Source organism: Stylophora pistillata, chromosome 6 (assembly GCF_964205215.1).
Source record: "Stylophora pistillata chromosome 6, jaStyPist1.2, whole genome shotgun sequence".
NCBI lineage: Eukaryota > Metazoa > Cnidaria > Anthozoa > Scleractinia > Pocilloporidae > Stylophora > Stylophora pistillata.
The window spans coordinates 32,096,675-32,119,149 of NC_142524.1; the positions used below are offsets into that span (position 1 = coordinate 32,096,675).

The 22,475-nt window shown below is 39.2% G+C and overlaps 1 protein-coding gene and 2 pseudogenes across 1 annotated transcript; 1 reads left to right on the plus strand and 2 right to left on the minus strand.

The window, feature by feature from the left end:
- Window positions 1-152: 152 nt before the first annotated feature.
- On the minus strand, window positions 153-22,300 carry LOC111340913 (TNF receptor-associated factor 5-like). The gene is made up of 7 exons (XM_088724515.1): window positions 22,070-22,300; window positions 21,389-21,452; window positions 11,501-11,602; window positions 10,915-11,079; window positions 10,576-10,650; window positions 6,892-6,969; window positions 153-1,321 (listed from the first exon to the last, which is right to left on the minus strand). Exons 1-7 carry the CDS (start codon window positions 22,234-22,236, stop codon window positions 566-568), a joined length of 1,407 nt encoding a protein of 468 aa, XP_088580641.1. The 5' UTR covers window positions 22,237-22,300; the 3' UTR covers window positions 153-565.
- On the plus strand, window positions 3,086-6,109 carry LOC148729439 (uncharacterized; annotated as a pseudogene).
- On the minus strand, window positions 15,668-21,112 carry LOC148729440 (uncharacterized; annotated as a pseudogene).
- Window positions 22,301-22,475: the final 175 nt, after the last annotated feature.

The window sequence follows — 22,475 nt, forward strand, 5'->3', positions numbered from 1 at the left end:
TTAGAGGCACGTACGTATTTTGAACGAGTTCCACGAGCTCCTTGACACCACGGGGGTAAATAAAGTATTGATTGATTGATTGATTGATTCATAATAACACACCGTAAGACGATGTGTTCCGTCGAAAAAAAGGCCAAAAAGCCAAAACGGAGGAAGAGCTGTTATGTACTTTATTCAATAACACAATTAGATCTAAGATACAAAAAACGACGATGGCACTCGCCCTTGCAAGTGTTCAAAAGAAACAAAATTGACTTTAATACTCTGGAAATCAACTGAAAACGTACTTTTCGATTGCCTCCGTAATTCACGTATATCGTCGCAAATAACTGGTCAGCAGATTACAATTACTCGTTGGCTTGGTTGAAACTGAACTGAACAACTGAAAAACCTGTGTTTAACGAAACATTTTACTCGACAAAAACTGCGATAATTGCGATATATGAATTTAGTGTAATTGCTCAGGTGAGCAGCGTGGCAACGATGGTATTCAAAATGTAATGTCCAAGTAAATGACTTTAACTCGGTCAAAAAAGATAGCATAAAAATGTTGAAAATGTTGTCATCAGAGAGTCTGTCCGTCAGATTCGTCACTTTCTGAAAGAAGAGTGTATTTTTTAGCCCGACTGACAACCGGGCCAATTTCAAACTGAAGAAACAGTATATCATTTTCAACGTATCTCCTTGAATAAAGCTCCTCGTGAGATATAAATCTATTTAAACCGCGCCCAACATTTTCTTCTCTATTGGTTGGTCTTTCATAATTTTCTCGAGACTTGGTATTACTCCTCATCGTAGAAACCTTATTTCGTTGTTCTGGATCTTCTTGTTGATCAATCAGTGTAAACCTTACTTTTCTCTTGAAAGGCCAGGGCAATAAGGCATCATATTCACCCTTCATTATAATAAGGAACACCGATAAGTGAGAGTTCAAACCAGTTCTAGCGCCATTAGGGTGAATTCTCAATTTTAGTCTGTAGCCATAGTTTTCGGTGTAGAATGGATCACTTTCAAATGTCCTTTGTACTTCTGCCTTCGCTTGTCTCATTATGTCACTAAAATTGCTAACCTTCCAAACAAACTTAAGACGATAAAGGGCAGATTCACTTTTCGCCATCACCGTGCTGAATGTTTTCGCTTCAAGCCGATTCTGAAGTGTCTCGACTTTCTCAACCAGATTCTTTGTAGTCCTTTTTGTGTCATTCAATGTATCTTGGGTTTTCTCTAACTTATCCTCTGTTATACGTAACTTCACACAAGCCAAATCAAGATGGATTTTCATGAAATCTTGAAGATGAGAATCTACTTCTCCTCGCCGAACCTACAGATAAGTAATAATTAATAATAATAATTTATTTCTTATATAGCGCTACTTACATTAACAGATCAATAGCGCTTTACAACTGATATCTCTAAATATTAAAATCTCATCTAATTAAAAAATAAATAGATAAATAAATAATAATTACAAATTACAGTTAAATTGGCTATATAGGATTCATAATTTATCTACCATTAAAAGGTTTGCCTAAAAAGAAAAGTCTTAATTGAATTCTTAAAAATTAAAAATTCTTAAAAAAATCGGCTAGGATCTTTGATAGGGTATTGATTCTCAGATAAATGTAGGTATAAACAAGTTAGCCGTACCTCTGCTAACACGACGGTGTCAAAAAGCAGCCAATAATGTGTCAACAATCGACCACCGAGTTGTTTGAGAGTTTTGAATAGCATTACTTAAAAGGACGTAAAGATAGCAGAGTGACAATAACTCTCAAAAAAGAAACAACAACTTTGAGTTTAAATTTACAAGACATGTTTCGACATTCTCATGTCATCTTCAGTTGCAAATGAGCATTTAACTGTTGTACATTTGAATTTATATTAAGGTACGCTACAAACTACGTGTCAGGGCTTACGTTACATTTGAATGTTAAAAACGTGAGAAATGTAAATAGCGCGCGCTAGACTAGATCAAAAAATATATAAATAAATAAATAAATAAATAGATAAAATAATAATAAAAATAAATTAAAAGACCAAGGAACAACATAATTAAAAGGAAAGAGACAATTCTAGATGTTTCAATTGCTGATTAAGTGGGAAAAGCCTATCCTTAATCAGCAATTGAAACATCTAGAATTGTCTCTTTCCTTTTAATTATGTTGTTCCTTGGTCTTTTAATGTATTTTTATTATTATTTTATCTTTTTATTTATTTATTTATTTATTTTTTGATCTAGTCTAGCGCGCTCTATTTACATTTTTCGCGTTTTTAACATTTAAATGTAACGTAAGCCCTGACACGTAGTTTGTAACGCACCTTAATATAAATTCAAATGTACAACAGTTAAGGTGGCTCAATAGGGTTTTTTGGCCGGGCGAAGAATGGGTACGAAAATGGCGCGAGCTTTTAAATGGCATCAAATATGTAAACAAACATGGCGGCTTCACGCGAGTGCACAATTTTTGTCACATAATCGCGAAGTTTACTGAACGAGAGTGAAACGGCTTCGATACTTTCCAGTAATGAGCACAATATTGACAATGAAAGACCAGAAGTTTACACAACGCCTACACAACATCCGTAATGCGTCAGGTCGCTTTAGGAAAGTGGAGGCGATCGAAACCAGAAAAGAAACAAAAGTAAAAAGGTTACACGTAGGGTTCAAAACGTGGAATGCCAAAAGGAAGCTCCAGTATGATAACGTATCCAAGGAAAACGAACCCCCAGCAAAACGAATGACACGAGCACGTGAGGTCAGTACATTTTTCTTTATTCGGAAGTCTTAATTTTTGGTAAGATTTTCCTGCCAAGCTTGTCCTAATTATAGGCCTACCTGTTCTTTTGACTCCAACCCTGATTCCCATCAGCAGAATAAAGCTAAGAGGAAGACGAACCTGCCACAAGGATCCAGACTGATGGACTTAGAAACCCTTACAGATGGTCTGAAGGAATGCTCATTTTGTCATTGCGATAAATTCTTACCATTTTTAACTGCACTATAGCATATTTTACACCATTATCATATAAAAGAACATAACAAATATTGTGGATGGAATCTTTTTCCCTGTTAGTTTACAGTGTATTTTACAATATTTCTAGGCCCTTTGTCTCTTGGCAATGTTATTGAAGAACAGCATAGTGGCTTGGCAAGCACGTTTACTGTTATATGCAGCCAATGCAATGCGGAAAACACCATTAAAACATCAAAAGAGCACAGATCTGGTGCACGCGGTCCATTGACCTTAGATGTGAACACGAGAGCTGCCCTTGGCTGTTTACACACAGGAGTGGGCAACACCCATTTAAACAATTTACTTTCAATCCTCAACGTGCCTGCACTGAACTCATCAACTTTTAAAAATCGGGAAAGGGAAGCTGGAAAGGCAATAGAGCTAGTAGCAAAGAATAGTTGCCAGCAATTCCTAAACCTTGAAGGAGAGAAGGCAATTGAAAATGGTAACAAGCCTGACCAGAACAATTTGGTACCTATTGCCTGTTCTTACGACATGGGGTGGCAGAAACGGGGGCGAGGTTTCAACTCTAAGACCGGACATGCTGCAGTCATGGGCCTTTCAACTGGTAAGGTCCTTGACTACACAACAAAAAATAAAATGTGCCGCTCCTGTAATGAAGCTAAAAAGGCAGGAAAACAACCAAATGACCAAGATTGTAGAAAAAATCATTCAGGCTCTTCAAAGTCAATGGAGCCTTTAGCTGCAGTTGAACTTTTCAATAATGTAACTAAATCAAATGTCAAATTTTCAATTTACACAGGGGATGATGACTCAATGACTGAATCTCACCTAAAGCAAAACGTACCCTATGGTGTGAAAAGAAAGGTGATACAGTTCACATAAAAAGATCCCTTACAACACGCCTATACAACTTGAGCCAACGAAGTAAGTTCCCCAACAGTTCAGTGTTGTCACAGAAAGTCATAAATTACCTTGTCAAATCCTTTACATACTGTATTGCACAAAATAAGGGGGATGCTACGAACATGAAATCTGCAATTCAAAGGATTGTGCCTCATGCATTTGGTGACCATACTGGTTGTAGAGAAACATGGTGCCGATACAAAAAAGACCCTTCTCATTATTGTCACAGAGATCTTCCCTATGGCAAAGACCCCCAAGGAGATAGCCCTCAATCAGCCCTGAAATCACTCTTTGATGAATATAGCACAGACATTGTTATAAACAAACTTGCACCTGCAGCAAATTCTCAACGTAATGAGTCTCTGAACAGTGTGGTGGGCTCGAAGAACCCCAAAATTCGCTTTTACGGGGGAAGTGAAAGCAATGATTATCGAGTGTCCTGCAGTGTCTCTCAAGTAAATTTAGGTTGCAGGTACATTCCTCAAACTCTCGCGTCACTTAACATAGAGCCAGGTCTTTTCTGTGAAGACCATAATACGAAAATGGACAAGAAAAGTTCGAAGGACAAACAAAGGAAATCAACAGTTGCATTCAAGCGACGTCGATCACAATTACACAAACACCAGATTTCAGAAACCTCGCAAAAAGAGGGCAAAGAAGGTACCATGTATGAAAGTGGCATTGGCCTGAACCTAAACTCTTCTTCGACAACATTGGAGTTGAACAATTCTGAACTTTCAATCACTGATCTTTATGATATAACCGCTGCTATCACGAAACAACAACAAAAACAATACGAAAATGCAGTTCCGAAATACACTTCGAGACCCACAGTTCAAAAGGAAAAATTTGATGACAGTAAATTTTATCACTTCGTTTTATTTGACATCGAGACAAATTCAACGGGAAAATCAGCAGAAGTATGTCAGCTTGCTGCCGTGGATAGGTCAGGTAAACAATTCTCATATTCTACCAACCAGAGACATAGATTCTCACGCGTCAAAGGTCAACAAACGTACAGTTAAAACTGTCAATGGAATCCACCGACTTTTCAAAGATAATCGACTAGTAAAAGCCTTTGAGTTATCGCAAGTACTTAGGCAGTTCTTAACTTTTTTGAGGGCCAGCATAGATTCAGCTTCAACACGGTCCACAAAGCCCGTTTGCACAATCTTGGCTGGACACAACGCCGCCACATTTGAAATTCCAATACTTCTTCGAAACGGTGGCGAAAATTTTATTGCGGAGCTCAGTTCCATCAGTTCCATCCGGTTTGCAGACACTCTGACACTGATGAAATCACTCATCAAAAGCAAGCACTCTTCCCTCCAAAACGCAGAAGGTAAATTTCCAAAGCCTGGGCAGAGTTCTGTTTACGAACATTTATTTCAAACCACCTTTGATGCCCACGACGCCCTAGAGGACGTGATCGCTCTTCGAAGAATCTTGCTTTCGTCTAGGTTGGCTTTGTCTGATGAAATGCTGGTGAACAGAAGTTCTGTAATCTCTGTCAAGGACGCCGCCGAAGACCTGAAATATCTTGACAACCGTCATAAGAGACTCCTGTCTTTTCGAGGAAAGCTGTACAACCCAGGTCATGCGGATAGCCCAATAAGGCAAAGCATTGCCGAAAAAATTGCTGGCAGTGGCCTAGGCTGTGAGGATTTAAATAATTTGTACCAACGATTTGGACGGAAAGGTCTTGTGAGTATTTTGACGAGACCGCCATTTGTCCAGTCGCTCATCGCTTCCAAGGGTCACAAACACGACGAGAATAGTCTCCGCAATTTTGAAACACTTCGAAGAGATTTCCAAGGATTCTGCGACATAGTGAATTAAGGTATACTCTCAACTGACTTTCAGGTCAAAAGCAGTTTGTACAAAAACGTCAAAGATAATTACCGCCCGTGTTTACACATTCGTCCTCGGTAAAATCGCGTGGTTCGAAAGTTCGCGCATGCTCAAATAGCGATCTTGGTGAGTTCCTATTCTGATGACGTACTTGCCATTGAGGTGAGAAAATAGAAAGTTCCCCCTCAGATTTCTCGTATTTCCTTTGGTGAAATTCCTTAAAATTTGGCAGAGATGTTATACCCTTTTAGCTTTCCTTGCTGTGAATTTATCAGAAAAATTTGTAAGACAAGTTTTTCGCTCAGCCAAAAAACAACAAAAATGTTAAAAGCGAAAAAACTACCTTGACAACCCCTATTTTTTTCGATTTTAAAAGTTTCGTCTTGTCAGACTCTACCCGGTCGGAGAATAATAGAAAATTTTACCGAACAAAATTAAAGAAAATTGAAATCAAAGTCAAACAGACGTCAAAAAATGGCGATATTTGAGTAGTTTTAATTTGGGACTAAAAGCCTTGACTTTAGAGGTGACTGTTGTGCAGCAGATTTAGGCCCTTGTTTTTTATGTTTCAGTAGATTTGATTTGAAAAATAGCAAAAACAACAAGAATATTAACTTTCGATTGATGTCACTGGCGCGCGCTTCGTGATCTTGCATAACCCTATTGAGCCACCTTAAATGCTCATTTGCAACTGAAGATGACATGAGAAAGTCGAAACATGTCTTGTAAATTTAAACTCAAAGTTGTTGTTTCTTTTTTGAGAGTCATTACTTAAAAGAAAATTTTCCATGTAGAAATGGATTTTGAGCTTAAAATCTTTGAGTAATGTGCCATCCTCAAGCCTCCTTGAATGCTTTCTACTTTCTCTTTCTATTACCGGTATCTTGTGAACGGACTCTCGCACTCATTGGAAGGGGGGGTGCGTACGCACCTATCACACCCCCTCCCCTTTTGCTACGGGCCTGGAGTTGCAGCCCCATCGAAAATTTTCATATATATTATCTGCTCTTCTTTCAGATACGTAGTTGAACACATCTATCATGATGTGAAAGCCTAACCGCGGAGTCGAAACAAAAATATTAACGTATTGTGCACTACCAATCACGACTCGACAGAATAGTAAGCCCGGACAGTATGAAATCAAAGATGACTGCCATACCTCCATTACGCATCCCACATGAGCATGCGGGCAAGGAATTATCGAAAATGGACAATCCTCGCCGAGGTGAGTTGAAACCTGAAAAAAAATCGATTGCTAAATTGAAATAAAAACTTCTAATTACTTATTTACTTACCTAATTAAACGGTGATAAAGTGGACAGCTACTTCCCACTGTAGACAAGATACAGTTTGCTAAATTATTTTTGTCGTGTCGAAGCCAACGACGTTTGCACACACATGTCAATATCTCAATGGATAGAGCGCTGGACTGTTGTGCGGGAGGTCGAGGGTTCGAGTCCCGGCCGGACCAACACTCAGGGTCTTAAAATAATTGAGAAGAATATGCTACCTTTCTATAACATCAAGGAATGGTTAGATATTCTAGTCTTCTCGGATAGGGACGAATAAATGGAGGTCTCGTCTCCTGCAGGGTTAGAGGCAGGAGACTTTAATTTCTCACGCAAGAGATTACCGTGTGATGGATGTCCTCCCCTGGGGTGGGATGGGTGGGTATTTCTTGCTAAGAATCATTGCATAGATGGAGAGCAAGTATTAGGAAAATAAAATAAATAAATAAAACAGAAAAAGGGTTCGCGACCGGAAATAAATTCCGAGTAGGCAGTTTTCGGTCAGTCTTGGCGGACCTGACGTATTTCACCACCTAAAAAACTAGCACAAGAAAAAAAGCCGTCTTGCTCTTTCCGTTGTACCTTTGCATTAGCCTAGAACTGCTATTTTTTTTCTCCCTATTCTATGTCTTTTTCCAATTTTATAGTAATTTCAAAACGTTTTGTCGACAACACAGGATAATTCTAGTGGTATCGAATGGTCTTTGCGAGCACCTGCCAGAATGCGAGCAGTGTTTATTTTTGCGAGCACGAGCAGTTGTCAAATTTTTCTTGCGAGCAGCAAGCTCTATAGAAAATACATATGGCGAGCAGCGACTTTGCGCTAACCGGAATCTTTCTTTTATTGATAGGATACGTCGATTTGCGCCAAGTAATACCTAATAGTCTGGCTGACACCTCCAAAACAGAACAATAGGTGCAAAGCGAGGGCGGTTCAACCAGCATCTTACAACCAATTGTGTCCTGCTTGATGCCAATTTACGTCACGTAGTTTCATGTCAGTCAGTCAGTGTGGACGCTCAAGAACTTACCAGATCCAAAGCCTGCGGTCTAGAGTTTGCCATCTCTTGCTAGCCCGACGCTATAGTGGAAGGCATGTTTTTTTGGTTATATGCTTCTTATGAAATGTAAATAACGTTACATTCGGCCTAACAAGCACTTCGGGCCTTTGATTCGATGATCGGCAAACTATTTTTCCGCTTATTGACTGAAAAGGATTCAACGCAATGAAGCTTTATTTGTTTGGAGGCTTCTAGAATCTAATCAACTACAGCCGTACAGATCTGACAAGCTCTAGTGGTAGCTCTGAACGTCAAACAGTACTGGTAATATTAGTATTTCTCCAGATTACTTTCTACTTTCGCGGGTGCCTTTCGAGAACAATTCTTACATTTCGTGTTTCCACGCGACATGGAGATAGTTTTTACACATTTCTCCTCGTTTGGCTAGGCCTTAAGTTTTTTTATCAAAGTAATTAAAGCAACATTTCATTTAAGAATTCCTTGAGCCGGTGAAGCCCAAACGACCGAGGGTTGTTATTGATGTTGTTTTGCTTAATTGGGTTTCATATGCCACCGTTTGGCATCAGATTATAATAGTTATTATTACTAGTGGCCAGGAGGCTTCCAAGGTTGAAAAAACCGCCACAAAATGCGATCCGAGTACACTGTTTCAAAATATTATTACCCCGTCCATTTTATTACTCATGCCCACCGTGAAAATCCATCATATCTACAAACCCTGATAATTGCTAAAATAAATGGAAATTTAGATCAACAAAGGTTCCCAAAAAATGCTGTGTCCACAGGAGATTACGTCACCTCCCGTCATGTCGAGTTTCGTCTTAACTCAGGCAGTGTGCGCACTCTGATTGCGTTGCATCATGGTCGTAAAATAAAAATTGAGTCATTTGCATCTTGACGCGTTGGAGTGAACTTCTTTTGTGGCAGCGAGATTGCGTGAATATACGTGGATTGTAATGGAGATTCACCGTCTGTTACCGTTCCTTCGAAAGTTAAAACGTTTGACGGGCCTGTGCTACTCCTGTCATTCCTCCATGACGAATTCGTTCGTAGGAGGCAACTGACATTATTAAGAAAGATTCGAAACTGCAATCTGCCTAAGAGTTTCGACACAAATGGCAACAGTTACACCCACAACCGATGACGGGATAAAAAGTTTCAAAGACAGAAATTATATTCGTAGACGCGAGTTATTTAACAGGGAATTGACCCTTGACATACAAACGCATATTAATGAGACAGAAACCTTGTAATACACGAACTTTTTCCACCAGACGTAAATACGGGATCTTTGAAAGGAGAAGCCCAACGCCTTCTAAGATCGAAGTTGTCTCGCTCCACGGTTAGTAAAAAACGTACAGAGTTTCAAAATACCCTTCGAGAGTGGAGGAAACCTAGATGAGGGTTTTTAGAATTGTATCTCCGAAGTTATTTCTGCAGGAGAGAAGTAGACTTTAAAACAGAGAAAATAGCGCGCGCGCAGAAGAAAGTATTGCCTAGGCCTGTTGTAACATAATCTCACCCAGCTTTTTAAGACCTCAAGAACATATAGATGGGGAAATAACACCTCAAAACTGACCCATATTATCACATCACAAAGGAAAGTTATCAAGAGATATCCTAATGAGAGTTAAACTTTGGGGGTAGAAAATTTAAAAGCGCTGGTGAATGGTAGGAGACACACAGGTCTATCAACAGCTTTCAACGGTCGACTGACTTTTGCTTTCCGGCTCTCCGGCGTGTAGCCTCACGCAAGGTACAGCTTTTCATAGATCAGGTGACTCTTTTCATTGCTCTAATTAGACCGTCCTTCCTTCAATGATCAAGATAGAAGATTTACCACACAACACTCGCGATTAGTTCATTTTCTTTCACTTAGCAAAGTAGATTTACAACACGATTGAGTACGTATCATGAATGTCCTTGCTGTAGTAACACTATGTAACACAATACACTAAATGCAACAATGGGCCTTTTCGCTCCGTAAAAGGGTCTCAAACAGTATCACTTAAAATGCATAAACACTTGTACTGTTGGAGCGCGTTTGAGGGCGTTTGATCTTAGCTGTTGAAGAAAGATCAAAGTGGCCATCAAATCTTTGAAAGGCTTCAAACTACGGCGTACAACGAATTTGACCTTCTCGAAAACCGGTCTCAAATTACATGCTGAAAAAAGTGCTTGGGTTTGTGCTTGAGAACGATAGAATACGCGATAAATACGCACTTTTAAATTGAATGGGACCATTCGATACCCCTAATTCTTTCATATCCTTTCACAGATAAGAAAGACCGTGACATCCGCGTAAGGACAATATTACTATTTTTCCATGTACTGCAAATGGCAAGGTCAGTTATCTTACTTACTAGCTCCAAAGTGAATCACCATATGAAACGGAGATATTGGAAGTCTACCTCTGACAAAGGGGCTTTTTAAGCTCCACGATCTGAAGAGAGGCTCAAACTTTGGTGGTACTCTACATTTAATAAAGTACTCTACATTTAATAAAGCATGAAATAGAAACTGCATACTTACCAGTCCCCTGGGGACTGAACAACCGCAGTTGTTTGGACAAGTTACTGGGAACTGACTGCACTGATCAAAATGATCCTAGTGGAGATAAGACGTCGTTAGAACATGCAGCATCAAAGGTCGTATAAAAGGTGACAGAGATCTTTTTGTTATGTTTGCTGCCACTCTGTGCCAGGTGGAACAGTTTCCACAGTAACAGGTTGTAAACCAATAGAGATAACATAAATGGATTTATTCTAACACAGAGCTTTGTTTGAAAAATTGATCATTCATTGTCAATAATTATATTGAGGAGGCAACAATACACATCATGTTTAAAAGACTAATTTAAACAATATCTACCTGCATATGACACTGTGGTCGTGGTTCACTACAGTGATCGCAATTGACAATTCTCCACTCACAGAAAACGCTAACATGGTACGAGAGGTGTTGCCTTTGCACCTTCACGATACAGTTTAAGTTGGGACAAGGGACAGCTTTATAAACGCAAGAAGACAAGTGAACCTAGGAAAAAATACAGTCTTTAATTTTGAGGATGATAATTAACTCCTAGTACATCGATCAATGGTGGGTCAGGTGGTTGACGATCATGCAACAATATTTAATTAAAGGCACGTTTTTTTAGTAATTTGTCCTCGCCTTGACTTAAATAAGTCATCGAAGCATAATGTGTTCTCTCTTAAAGATAAAGTAAATAATGAGTCAGTTAAAAAATGATCACCCCAGGGTATTGGTCACTCGAGCCTTAAAAGCTGTCGGTGTGTCATTTATTATTTTATTTATTTAATTGAAGATTTGCGCTCTAATTACAACGTACGGGTAGTACGAATAGTAAGACATTATGTCCGTGCAAGATATAGAATCAGCTCTCGAGTCAGTAAGGCCTTTGATGTTGCTGTTCATTTGTGTCCTAAGTTGAGCTCACCTCTTTTTCTCTAAGTTCCCCAGTCCATTCACAATCTTCACTTGGACATTTGATACTAAAAGAAAGAATTTTTCTCTCTGTTGCTTTGTCAGGAAAAACATCCTAGAGGTGCAATAAATAACAACACACAATTTGAAAATGGTATAAGAGAAGGACATAAATTAACTCACTTTCTTAAGAGCGAAAAAAAACTCAAGCATTCAGATGAAGTGCTCCAGGAGTAAGTTATTGATGCTATTGATGACACTTCTGTTTCATGTTATGATGACCGAACTTTACGTTTACTCGGGTCCAAGTTTCATACAATTTTAAGTTTATTGTCAACAAAAGAGGGTGCCCTCTTCAAAATCGTCCCACGTGCGCTACTTCAAAGGAAACCATAAAAACTTATATCACTGTAATGCATACAAGTTAGGAAAATATTTTGATAGTTCAGTTTTGTTCTGGTAGACATGCGCGAGCCTTAACTGAAAGACAGAACTACCAGCCCTCGCGTTACCTCAGACATCCAAACAAACCGAACCGTATCACTCAGCAGATGCCTCCCTTAAATGAATTAAACGGGTATTTAAAAGTTACGGATTGCCTTAATTTTGGTCCTGAGACTCTTAAGATACCAACCTAAAAACACGCTGGGAAATTCCGTTTTTCAAATGATCTCCCGCATTGGCCTCCGGTGTAATGCGTATCGGTAAAAATTTGATGAGTAAACTTGTCGGATAAATCGCAAAGCAAGTAATTATAAAATCTAAAAATCTCCACACTCTTTTGAGGACCAAACCCTCGTGATTGAATGTGAGCAGAAATTTATTTTTGCAGTCAGATTTGATATGCGATAAATTCGCGCAAAGAAACATCTTCCATTTCGAATTGTCCCGCCCCATTTACTTTACATTTAGTTCATGCTAAACCGAGATAACTTTTGTCCGAATAGTGTATTTCATAAGCTTGTTAAATGATGTACAGTTCACAGGGTGGTTAAGCTTCAGATAGCGCGTTAAAACCTTTTTTCGCGAAGCACACCCACGAAGGTCTTCCGAAAGTACCAGATACTTTTACTTTGTCTCACTGAATCTTAGCTCCTGTTGGGTCGAACCTACAGAAGCATTTACGTTTTACCCAGAGTGTTCGAAACAGGACAACAATCACCGTATGGATTGTGTCCTTTAATCATCTCAGCTAAAAATGATTAACTACATTAGATGGTATAATCTAACCGCCTCCCGGTTAGCGGTTAGCTAAATTGGTTGGAGCGCCGGATTGTTGTGCGGGAGGCCGGATCAGCACTCAAGGTCTTAAAATACCTGAGGTGAACGTGCTACCTTTTTATAATATCAAGAAATGGATAGACATTCTAGTCTTCTCGGATAAGGACGAATAAACCGTAGGTCCCGTCTCCCGCATCTATTAATTAGTTAATTTGGTTAAGCAGGGGACGCTAAAGTCCCTATGACACCTATTTTTAGCATTAAATCACAAAAATAGAAGCATGCAGAGGGTGTCTGGTAAAATTTGTGAATGATTCTGATGCGTCTATGTTATTTTACGAGGCGATAAAAGTCCGAAATTGTAGCGAACTTAAGCTTCCCGTATCTCTTTGGCCGCGTGAAAGAGTACTGGTACCCAGACATTTGTGACGTCACGGTAGTAAGACCAAGTTTATCAAAGTAGCCAAGTGAGTGTAGAATCTATTGTTTACGATCTTTTGAGCCAAAAAAATGCCGTTTTGATGTGTAGTTTAGGGTTGTTCAAGTACCCCTGACTCAAAGAAGTATATTTCGCTCCACGAGATTCCTTTCGAGGACGATCAAATGCCAGAGACTATGAAAAGGCGAAAGAGGTGGATTCAGTTTGTGAGCGCAGTGCGCTATATCACTGGACACCGACTTCGAATGCACGCATATGTTTAATAGCATAATTATTTGCTTATAAGCCAATCCTGGCTATAAGCCGAGACCCTAAACTTTCAGAAGCTGTTGGATATTTATGTAAAATAAGCCATAAGTGGACACCGACTTCGAGTTCACGCATTTGTTCAATACGCAATCATTTGCCTATAAGCCGAGACCAAAATTTTGATGAAATATCGCAAAAAAGGTTCTGAGACAAATGGCGAGCTTAAAATGTCAGCAAAACAAAATACAATGAGCTATTATTAGCTGTATTCGAAGTATCCCGTAATAGATCGAACACTTCTGGAGTGGTTTTCGCCTTCTCGAAGCAGAGTAGTCAGGATAAAATTCAATGTTGGGAGGCAAAGCCTCACCTAATTTCTGTCAGATCGTGTTACTTAGCCGTGGGAACGGCCGTTTCTGGTTGCCCAGTTGCAGATGTTGTCAAAACAAGTCAAAGCAGCTACTCATTCTTTACGGGAATCAGAGAATAAATTCTACTGCTAAAGGTGAAGGAATTGTGCAGTGATCCAAAGTTAAAAGGGCTTGAGAAGAAATTCCAGAGGAGATGATGGAGAAATCATCTACGACATGCGGGATTTCGAACGCGCTCAACGGCACAGAAGATGATAACATTTACGCGGATGAAATTGCCTGAACTAGCGGACGATAGGAATGCCTTGAGGCCGACAGCAAAGTAGACGACAAATTAATGTTCATTCTTGAAGTTATCACTAAACAAAACGGCTCCACTCACATTAAAAGTAATTGGGCAACTATAATTTTGCGTAAGACTAGTAATTTGTCTCTTGATAATTGCGCGGCTTTTAGCCGAATAGACATTCGATTTACGGTATTCTCTCGTAAGAATTTTGTTTTTTAAAGAAAAACTCGGCCGTGGGAACAGCCGAGTTGTTCTTGTTGGTCAGCGGTGAGCGACCAAGATGGACGTCTGAGATTAAGACTCTTAACAAATTGTTGTCACTGCCCGCCTCGACTAGCCTGTGCTACTTGCGGGCAGTGTCAATTATGTAAGGTTTTTCTTTTTCTTTATTTTTCTTGAGTAATTTTTAATCATTGTAACCCCCCACCCTAATGCGAAATAAATTATCGTTGTTGTTGTTGTTCTTGTTGCCGTAAGCCGAACCGCCAGTCTTGTTAACGTTTGATTAGTACCTTCTAGGCAAATAAAATATGGCACATTACAAGCCGGATGATTTCTCAACCGATCGGCTCTCTCGTATCTTCCAGTACAAGCAGCGTTTTGATAGAATCCCTAGCTTCTTTGCTCTTTTGACAACAATGGCCATTAAATTTAACAAGAACTCGGTACATCAATTGCCACAACAACTCCTAATAACAGGTTGTTAGTAAAACGCATAACGGCGTAACGAGTAACGCCGTCACGGCATAACAAGAAACCGTCTAACGGGACTTTTTAAAATGTTATATTATTTTTTTTTTCGGAATTTTCTTTTTTTATTATTATTTCTTTAAATTCTATTATTATTTTTTTAAAAACGTGAACATTATTATTCGTGATTGGCGGGGTTTTTCCCGCCCTTTGGCCAAAGTTACCGCATTTCCGGAGACACTAATAAGTGCGGGCGCACTTTCTCACACTTCCAAGAGGTCAGTCATGGAGGAGAACGATGATGGTAGGGTTTGGACTTTCATTTTCAGTCAGTTAGTTTCCTTTCTTGCTTCTCGATCTTTTCAGTCACAATTTGTTTAGTGTAGTTGCAGGTTTCAGTAATGAGTAGTTTTTGCTTCCAGCGCGCTATTTTTCAATTCTAACAACTTGCGTTTACGATTTTCTGCAGAAGTCATTTTCCTTGGGGAGAGAAGGCTTTCTGGTAAGTGAAAGTTGAATGCTTATTTGATGGTACATAACATTTTCTATTAAAAATGTAACTCACCTCTAACGCTTATTAGTAGTGGTCACCATAGAAGAGCCTTTAAAATCGCTTTGAATGTAGCGATGACGATAAAAAAGTACTTTTAATGTGGATACTAAGCTTACTAATGGCACGTGGCTTTCAAATTCAATTCACAGATGTAGTTAAGTTCTATGCTAAGATGTAGATTCAATACTTCCCTTGTGTAGATGCAGATGTCAAGGATAGTAAACTCACTTCTGGGGTAAGATTTTCCATTTAATAGTAAAATTAAACGAGACTTACATGTAAGTTGAGGTATGATTGTGATTCTACCGAGTTATAAAGTGCTGCCAACTCAGTCTTTAAAAGCTTAATGTGAGTGATTCAAGGCACCACACTACACTAGGGTGGGTGGGAGGGCATGTAATCTCCCAGCACTTTATAACTCGGTAGAATCTCAATCAAACTTCAACTTACAGGAGGTCTCGTTTAATTTTACTATTCTATCTCGTTATCGTGCTGTACGATCACATGAGATTTTGAAGCAACACGAACATTAAGCATTGTCATGGCAAAGCTTTTATTTTACACGTGTTACTTCACAGTGCTGAGTACCCTATCAGCAAACGTGTTCTCTTTAACAATAGGTTTTTTGTAATACTGAGCAAATGTTGACTCAGAGCACCACCCAACTGTGTGCAGAATGTCGTCAAGACTTACTGAGGCATTGTTGGCTGCAGATGTACTGGCAGCCCATGTGCTGTGTGATTTAAATCTGGAAGTGTCTATTCCAGAGTCAGTGAGAACAGTCTTCATCCACCAGCTTATAGTCTCTCTTCCAACTTTCCTGAAAGGTTTTTGATAGCTAACAAACAATTGGCGTCTTGTTAAGTACTCTTTTAACGTAGATACAACACACAGCGTTTTATCTTCAAAAGCTGTAAGTTTAACAAGTGGGTTGTTAACTCCTGGTCTGCTTTGCTTCAGGTGTCCCACAAGCTGGAAGGTGTAGCAATTGCTTGAAAAAAACATGCAGTCAATATTCAACATATGTACTGTCTGGCCTCTTTGGCCCGAAACTAATAAAATTATTACAACGAGTTTCAGTGTCAGTTCCTTTAATGACAATTTGTCCACAGGGGATGAAGACTGGAGATATTCCAGGACAAGAGACACATTCCAAATTTCCGTGTTCTTTGGTCTTGGAGGTTTTTCCTGAAAAATGCCTTTCATCAACCTGAACACTAATGGGTGTTTTCCTACACATGTCCCATCCTCTAAAGTTACATAGCTAGACAAAGCGCTTCTGGCAGTGTTGATGGCATTGTAGGTAAGGCCTTGTTGATATAGCGCAGTAAGAAAATCAAGCACAGGCACTACAGATGGTTGAGTGTGATTGATTTGCCTCTGAGCACAAAATTTTTGCCATTTCTTGATGTAGGTAATGTATTGTTTCTTTGGTGCCTTGACTCTGAATCCTAACTCTTCTACAATTAATTATTTCTTAAGAGCGTATTACAGACGAGTTGACGTTCACCTAAATGTAGCATAAGTGTATAACTATGTTTACTCACCTTGAAGTTTATCCTTAAAATATTTTAAACCCAGTTTAAATCAAATTTATACCGGTGTTTAAGTTGCTATAACCTCAACATTATTTTAGTTAACGTCAATCTAAGACGAGATTAATTCACGTTTAAGTCAACTTATATAAGTTTTTTCCCTTTGTGCGGTTACCCGGTGGTTTACACAATGGCCCCCAACAAATCCTACTAAATATAAAAATACATAGTAAAAAATTCATAAAACCAAAACTGTACTTTAAACGTCCTACTGATCTTAAAATGCTCTATCGAAGTGTTTTCTTTAATAAAATTTTTCAGTAATGTTATCTTAAAATTTGAGTGGGAAGTTATGTTTCTAAATGAGTTACCTACTAGTTTATTCCATAGCCTACATGCACTTGAGTGGAAAGTTCTAAGCCCTGAGTTTCTTTTACAAGATGGTGTTAGAACGTCATTACAGATAGCAGATCTAGTACAATAACCATGTGAAGATCTGACATATTTAAAATATGAACCAATATATTCAGGACAATGACATTGGCTAACTTTATGTAGCATACAAAGTTTTCTGACGCGTACAATGTCATCTATAGGTAACCAGCCTGATTCATTAAAAGGTTCAACGGAACTATCGTTGATGGTGGCGTCCAAACTTAATCTCCCGCATCGTTTTTGTACTTGCAACAACCTTTGAAGGTTTTCAACCGAGCAATTACCCCAAACAGTACAACGGTACTCAAGAATTGGCTTAACGAGAGCATTATATAACATTTTTCTGCCTTCAATAGTTAAATAAACTTTTGCCCTCTTGAGGAGAAGTATCCTAGAGTTCAACTCTTTTAGAAGATAATCAATGTAGGTCCCAGGAAAGATAAGGATCGATCACAACACCGCGAAGTTTTTCTCCAGCTGATTCCTCAAGTCTTACATTGTCCAAGGAAAGCTCTAACGTAGTTATTTCACTGTGATAGAGTTTTTCGCTTTTCCGATAAGTAAGTACTTGGTCTTTTTACTATTGGGTTGCATTTCATTAAGTTTAAGCCAGCTTTTCGCTTTACTTAGACTCACATTTAGAGTTTGTTGTATCTCATTACGATCGGCACCACTTAACCAAATAGTTGTGTCGCCAGCATAGATATCCAGTTCAGTTTCACTTACGCTCTCTGAGAGCCAAGTTCTTTTCTATTTCTAGATTCCTATAATGAAGTTTCCCAAACTGTACCCCAGGTAAGCTGGAGACAATTGTGCCAACTAATTGGACTAGCTCGGTGATAGTGGTTTCATGTTTGTGTTGCATTGCTGTACAGTTAGCTTTTACTTTGGCTTTTTTGTCATCAGTGAGGGTAATTGTCATTGACACAAAGTCAAAGACAAAACCTAAAGATATAATTCGCTGAGCTGGTGTGACAGATGATTTTTGCACATTAATCACAAACCCCAAACTTGAAAATAATTTCTGCGTATCAGAGATATTAGGCAGGCATTCATTGGTATCTCTACCCTGGAGGTACGAATCATCTATGTACCCCACATTCAGGTGACTTTTCTGTCTCAAGGTAGAGTACACTGGTTTCATCAACTTAATAAAACACGTGGGTGCAGATGAAAGCCCATTTGGCATACATGTGCACTGGTAGAGAAAACCCTTTCAGTAAAATCTCAGATACTTACGATGTTCCTTAGCAATGGGAACTAAGTAGTACGCATCTTTTAAATCGATTGTCGTCATGAAACAGTTTGGAGTCATGAGTCACACAGCAGACCACAGAGTATCCATTTTGAAATGGTGTTTCTCTATGTGCTTGTTAAGCCTCTTTAAATTCAAAATCATGCGGTATTGACCGCTTTTCTTTTTTCTGACAAATACAGTGGAAATGTATCCATCTGGAGTGTGTACAGCAGGCCCAATGACACCTAATTCAAGCAGGTGAACAATTTCTGAGGTAATTATTCCTTCCTCTTTAGAGTCAAACTGAATATCAGGCCTTGGCATTAGTTAAGTTGGATTTTCAATCTCTAGGTGGCAGTGCTGTACCATATCCAATATATCTTGGTCTGCTGTGATACTCATCCATGTTGAAACAAAATGCCTCAGCCTACCAGCAAATTCATTTGTTGTTAGACTAACCTGTATGGGGTTTGAGCTTAGTTGTTCTTCTTCTGAAGTGGAGGGGTCTCTGGAAGTTCAGATTCTTGGACTGCTTATTGTTGGAATTGTGAGGGCGAACACATTTCTTTCCACGCCAGCCATGGTGTTACTGGCTACTCTTTGAGTAATTAGAGCTGCCATCCTTGGTGAGCTTTGAACTCAGCCTGTTTGTGTCTGAAATGTCTTTAACAGCCTTTGGGAGATCATCTCCAAACAATTCGGCCGTCACTGGATTTGATGGGCTGCAAAGGTGTCTATAATTTGTATTGAGTTGTGGTCTCAACAACTCTCTCCGTCGATAGTTTAACTCCTGATTAGCATTTGCCAAGAGGAGCACCCCATCCATTAGAGCAGTAACAGTATCTTCTTTCTGAGTTTCTGAGTTGCCCATCAACTTGATCACCTCTGACACGACTACTATTATTCCTTTAATCAGACTTTTATGAACTTTTAGAGTTTTAAGTCAGTTGACCGAGCTGACTCATCTAAATTGTTCCAGACACCCTGATTGATCTTTGTCTCCGACAAGGTGGCGCAATTTTCGGGAGTTTCGTGTTGTTTCTTTAACTCCATTATTTTGTCTTCATTAGCTTTCTCCTTCATAATCTTATCCACAAGTGACGCAAGTTCTCCGTCGATAGCGGGACCGACGTGTTCGGTGAGCTGTAGGGTTTTGTCAACTTAGTAATCAGGGGATTGCTGTTCTTTCCTTGTTCGCTTAGTCTCTTTTTCTTGGCGGGTGGCTCTTCCTCGACAAGTGATTCACCATCGTCCTTAGACACACTCGAATTACAATCATCGGCCGACTCTTCGTCACCATTGCCGCCTGAACATGATGCAATCAGACTGTTCAAGTCATTGAAACCCGCGTTTATTGAATCCTTAGGCCTTCAAATGAACCCTTGACGGCTTCAGCAATAACGGAACCAAGAGCTACCGCGTTTAGGGTAAAATCAGAACTTCCTTCGTTCGCCGAGTTCGTGGGTGCTTGAACAGTTGAAGGCCTTTTCCCGCCTTTTTGTGAGGCTGGTTTTCCAGCTGATTTACGCACTTCATCAGTGCTAAGATCCTCCTTAGAAGATTTTTCCTTACCCCTGACCTCTTTAGGAGGGGTTGAAGATGGATTGTCACCCATATTAAGCAAATAAAGCAGCGTTTTTGCTCTTGGTTTTAAAAGCGTGCTTAACCGAGAAGGCGTAAGCTTGCACTGAGTTGGCGCATGCCCTTGCTATTTCATGTGATCTTACAGCACGATAATGAGGTAGAATGTTGTTGATATGCGTATCTTAATGCTTGTTATTCGAAAATTTATCAAACGCAAAGTTCATGTCACGCAATGCCTCAGAAAAAATTATAAAATTTAAAAAGATAATTAAAAAAAATACAAAAAAAAAAATAATAACATTAAAAAAATCTCGTTACGCGGTTTCTCGTTACGTCGTTACGCGTTTTACCAACAACTCTGACCTAATAACATTCGCAACATAAATTAATTAGAACACTTATTACAGTTTGCAAGTTCCCGCTCGAAAGATCTAAGACGATTTGCTGATTACAAAATTTATGTTTTTGTTTATGTCAAACCATATCAAACAATTTGCAAGTTGTTTGCTTCAAAACTTTGTAAATCTTACAAAGGAAAAATAAGAGCGATTTTGATGTAAGATTTGAGAACCCGGCTTGAGAAGCCGACGATGTCCAGCTTGAATTTGCGGTCACTAATGGCGGAAAAAATTTATGTACCGTACCACTTTCCCGTAGATTCGAGACCTTTCAAACGACTTGTTAACATGCTGTCCCTTTTCTATTTTTTTTCGATACGCTAATGGGTCGTTCGAATTTGGCATTTTTATGCTGTCCTCCCTGTCCTCTATCTCACCGCTTTGAGTTGCAATTTCGGATTCATCGCTACGTATTCCGGAATATAATTAAAATCCGAGTCATCGGAGAAGAAACTTTCGTCAGAACAACAGGAAATATCGGACATAATGACATAAAACTATCACTGAAATAGCCAGGGAAATTACTCATTACAAAAGCCCTTGTTTGCATGATAAGAGCACATGCTTACTACTGTGACGTACGGCGCTCAGTCCCCTCTTTGCTCGGCCAGACATTTTATCTACGGATTATAGAGCTTGATAAAAAATTCAGAAAACGGTAAAATAATGCTAATGTTGCTAACACATGTGCTAGAGTCACTATATTTTGATGTAAAATAAAAAAAATAAAAGTGTCAGGGACTTCAAAGAACCCACTCACGAGATTACTGTGATGTGGTCTGGCCTGTTTACTGAGAATTTGGGGTTAGTTGTCAATTGGGACGAAAGTTCTGTTCCTTTCTCCTGCCATTCCCGTGGCGAATGAATTAAATTAATTAGAATTAAAATTAAATAATTTACCCGGTCTCGAACCAGACCATCCCTGTCAGCAGGGCAAGTCAAAGGCAAGCGCTGAATTTCCTGCCTGTTCAAAACATAACATATTATGGTAACTAATCAACACGAAAGAACTTCGTTTTCTCCACTTTGGAAAATTATTAGAAGTACTGTTTAATTAGCGATCAATAATTCCAAAACGTGGATTGCATTCAACTGAGACCTAAAGCACAAATCGTATATAAGGGTTCGCTTAACATTTGTGAACGGGAAGACTCAATCTAACCAAATTATAGACTTGTGCAAATACAAATAATGCAATCAAACCATTTCTTTGATTGATTTGATGCCAATTATTTCAAGAGAAGGAAATTAGTGAATCTGATATATGTATTGCTCTAGACAAATGAACATTTTTACGTTCTCTTAAATGGTCCAATTTTGATTCAACCAAGAAACTTCACAAGACCATCTGAGAACAAACATTCGTATGACACGCTCGACTACCCTCAACTTAATTTAGTAACTAATAATCAACGCCACAATTTCTGCTTCCCGAATTTCCTTTACCTTTCCCTTCGACTATTCTCTAAAGAAAGAGAAATACCCTTTAAAGTGTGATAATCTCGCTGCGCCAGCGAATTGCTTAAATGAAGGTACATTTCCTTTTCTCCGGTAATTAGTATTGCGTAAAGTAAACCGCACCTTCGAAAGTGATCGTCGAGGCATCCCTTGCAGAATCTGTGCCCGCATCTTGTTTGAACAGGATCCTTAAGCGGTAGATAGCAAATTAAACACTGCAAGTCTTCTTCAACCTCACTGACGAATTCCTCATCATAACCCGAAGGTGAACGTTCTGATGCTACCGCCATTTTGGATACTTGAGCAGCATGGGCTGAAACATAATTCGACCTGAAAACTGATCCGTGACGAAAGGTATTATTTAGGTCAAAATGTGTGGACAGAACCACGCAGAATAACCATGGACTACGCATGTGTCAGGCGGCAGGATGTGACATAAGTGTAGCCTTACATAAGGGTGTTACGGAAACGAAGACCCTCGAAAACGAAGACCTAAGACCTAAGACCCCCGGTCTTCGTTTTCGTACTA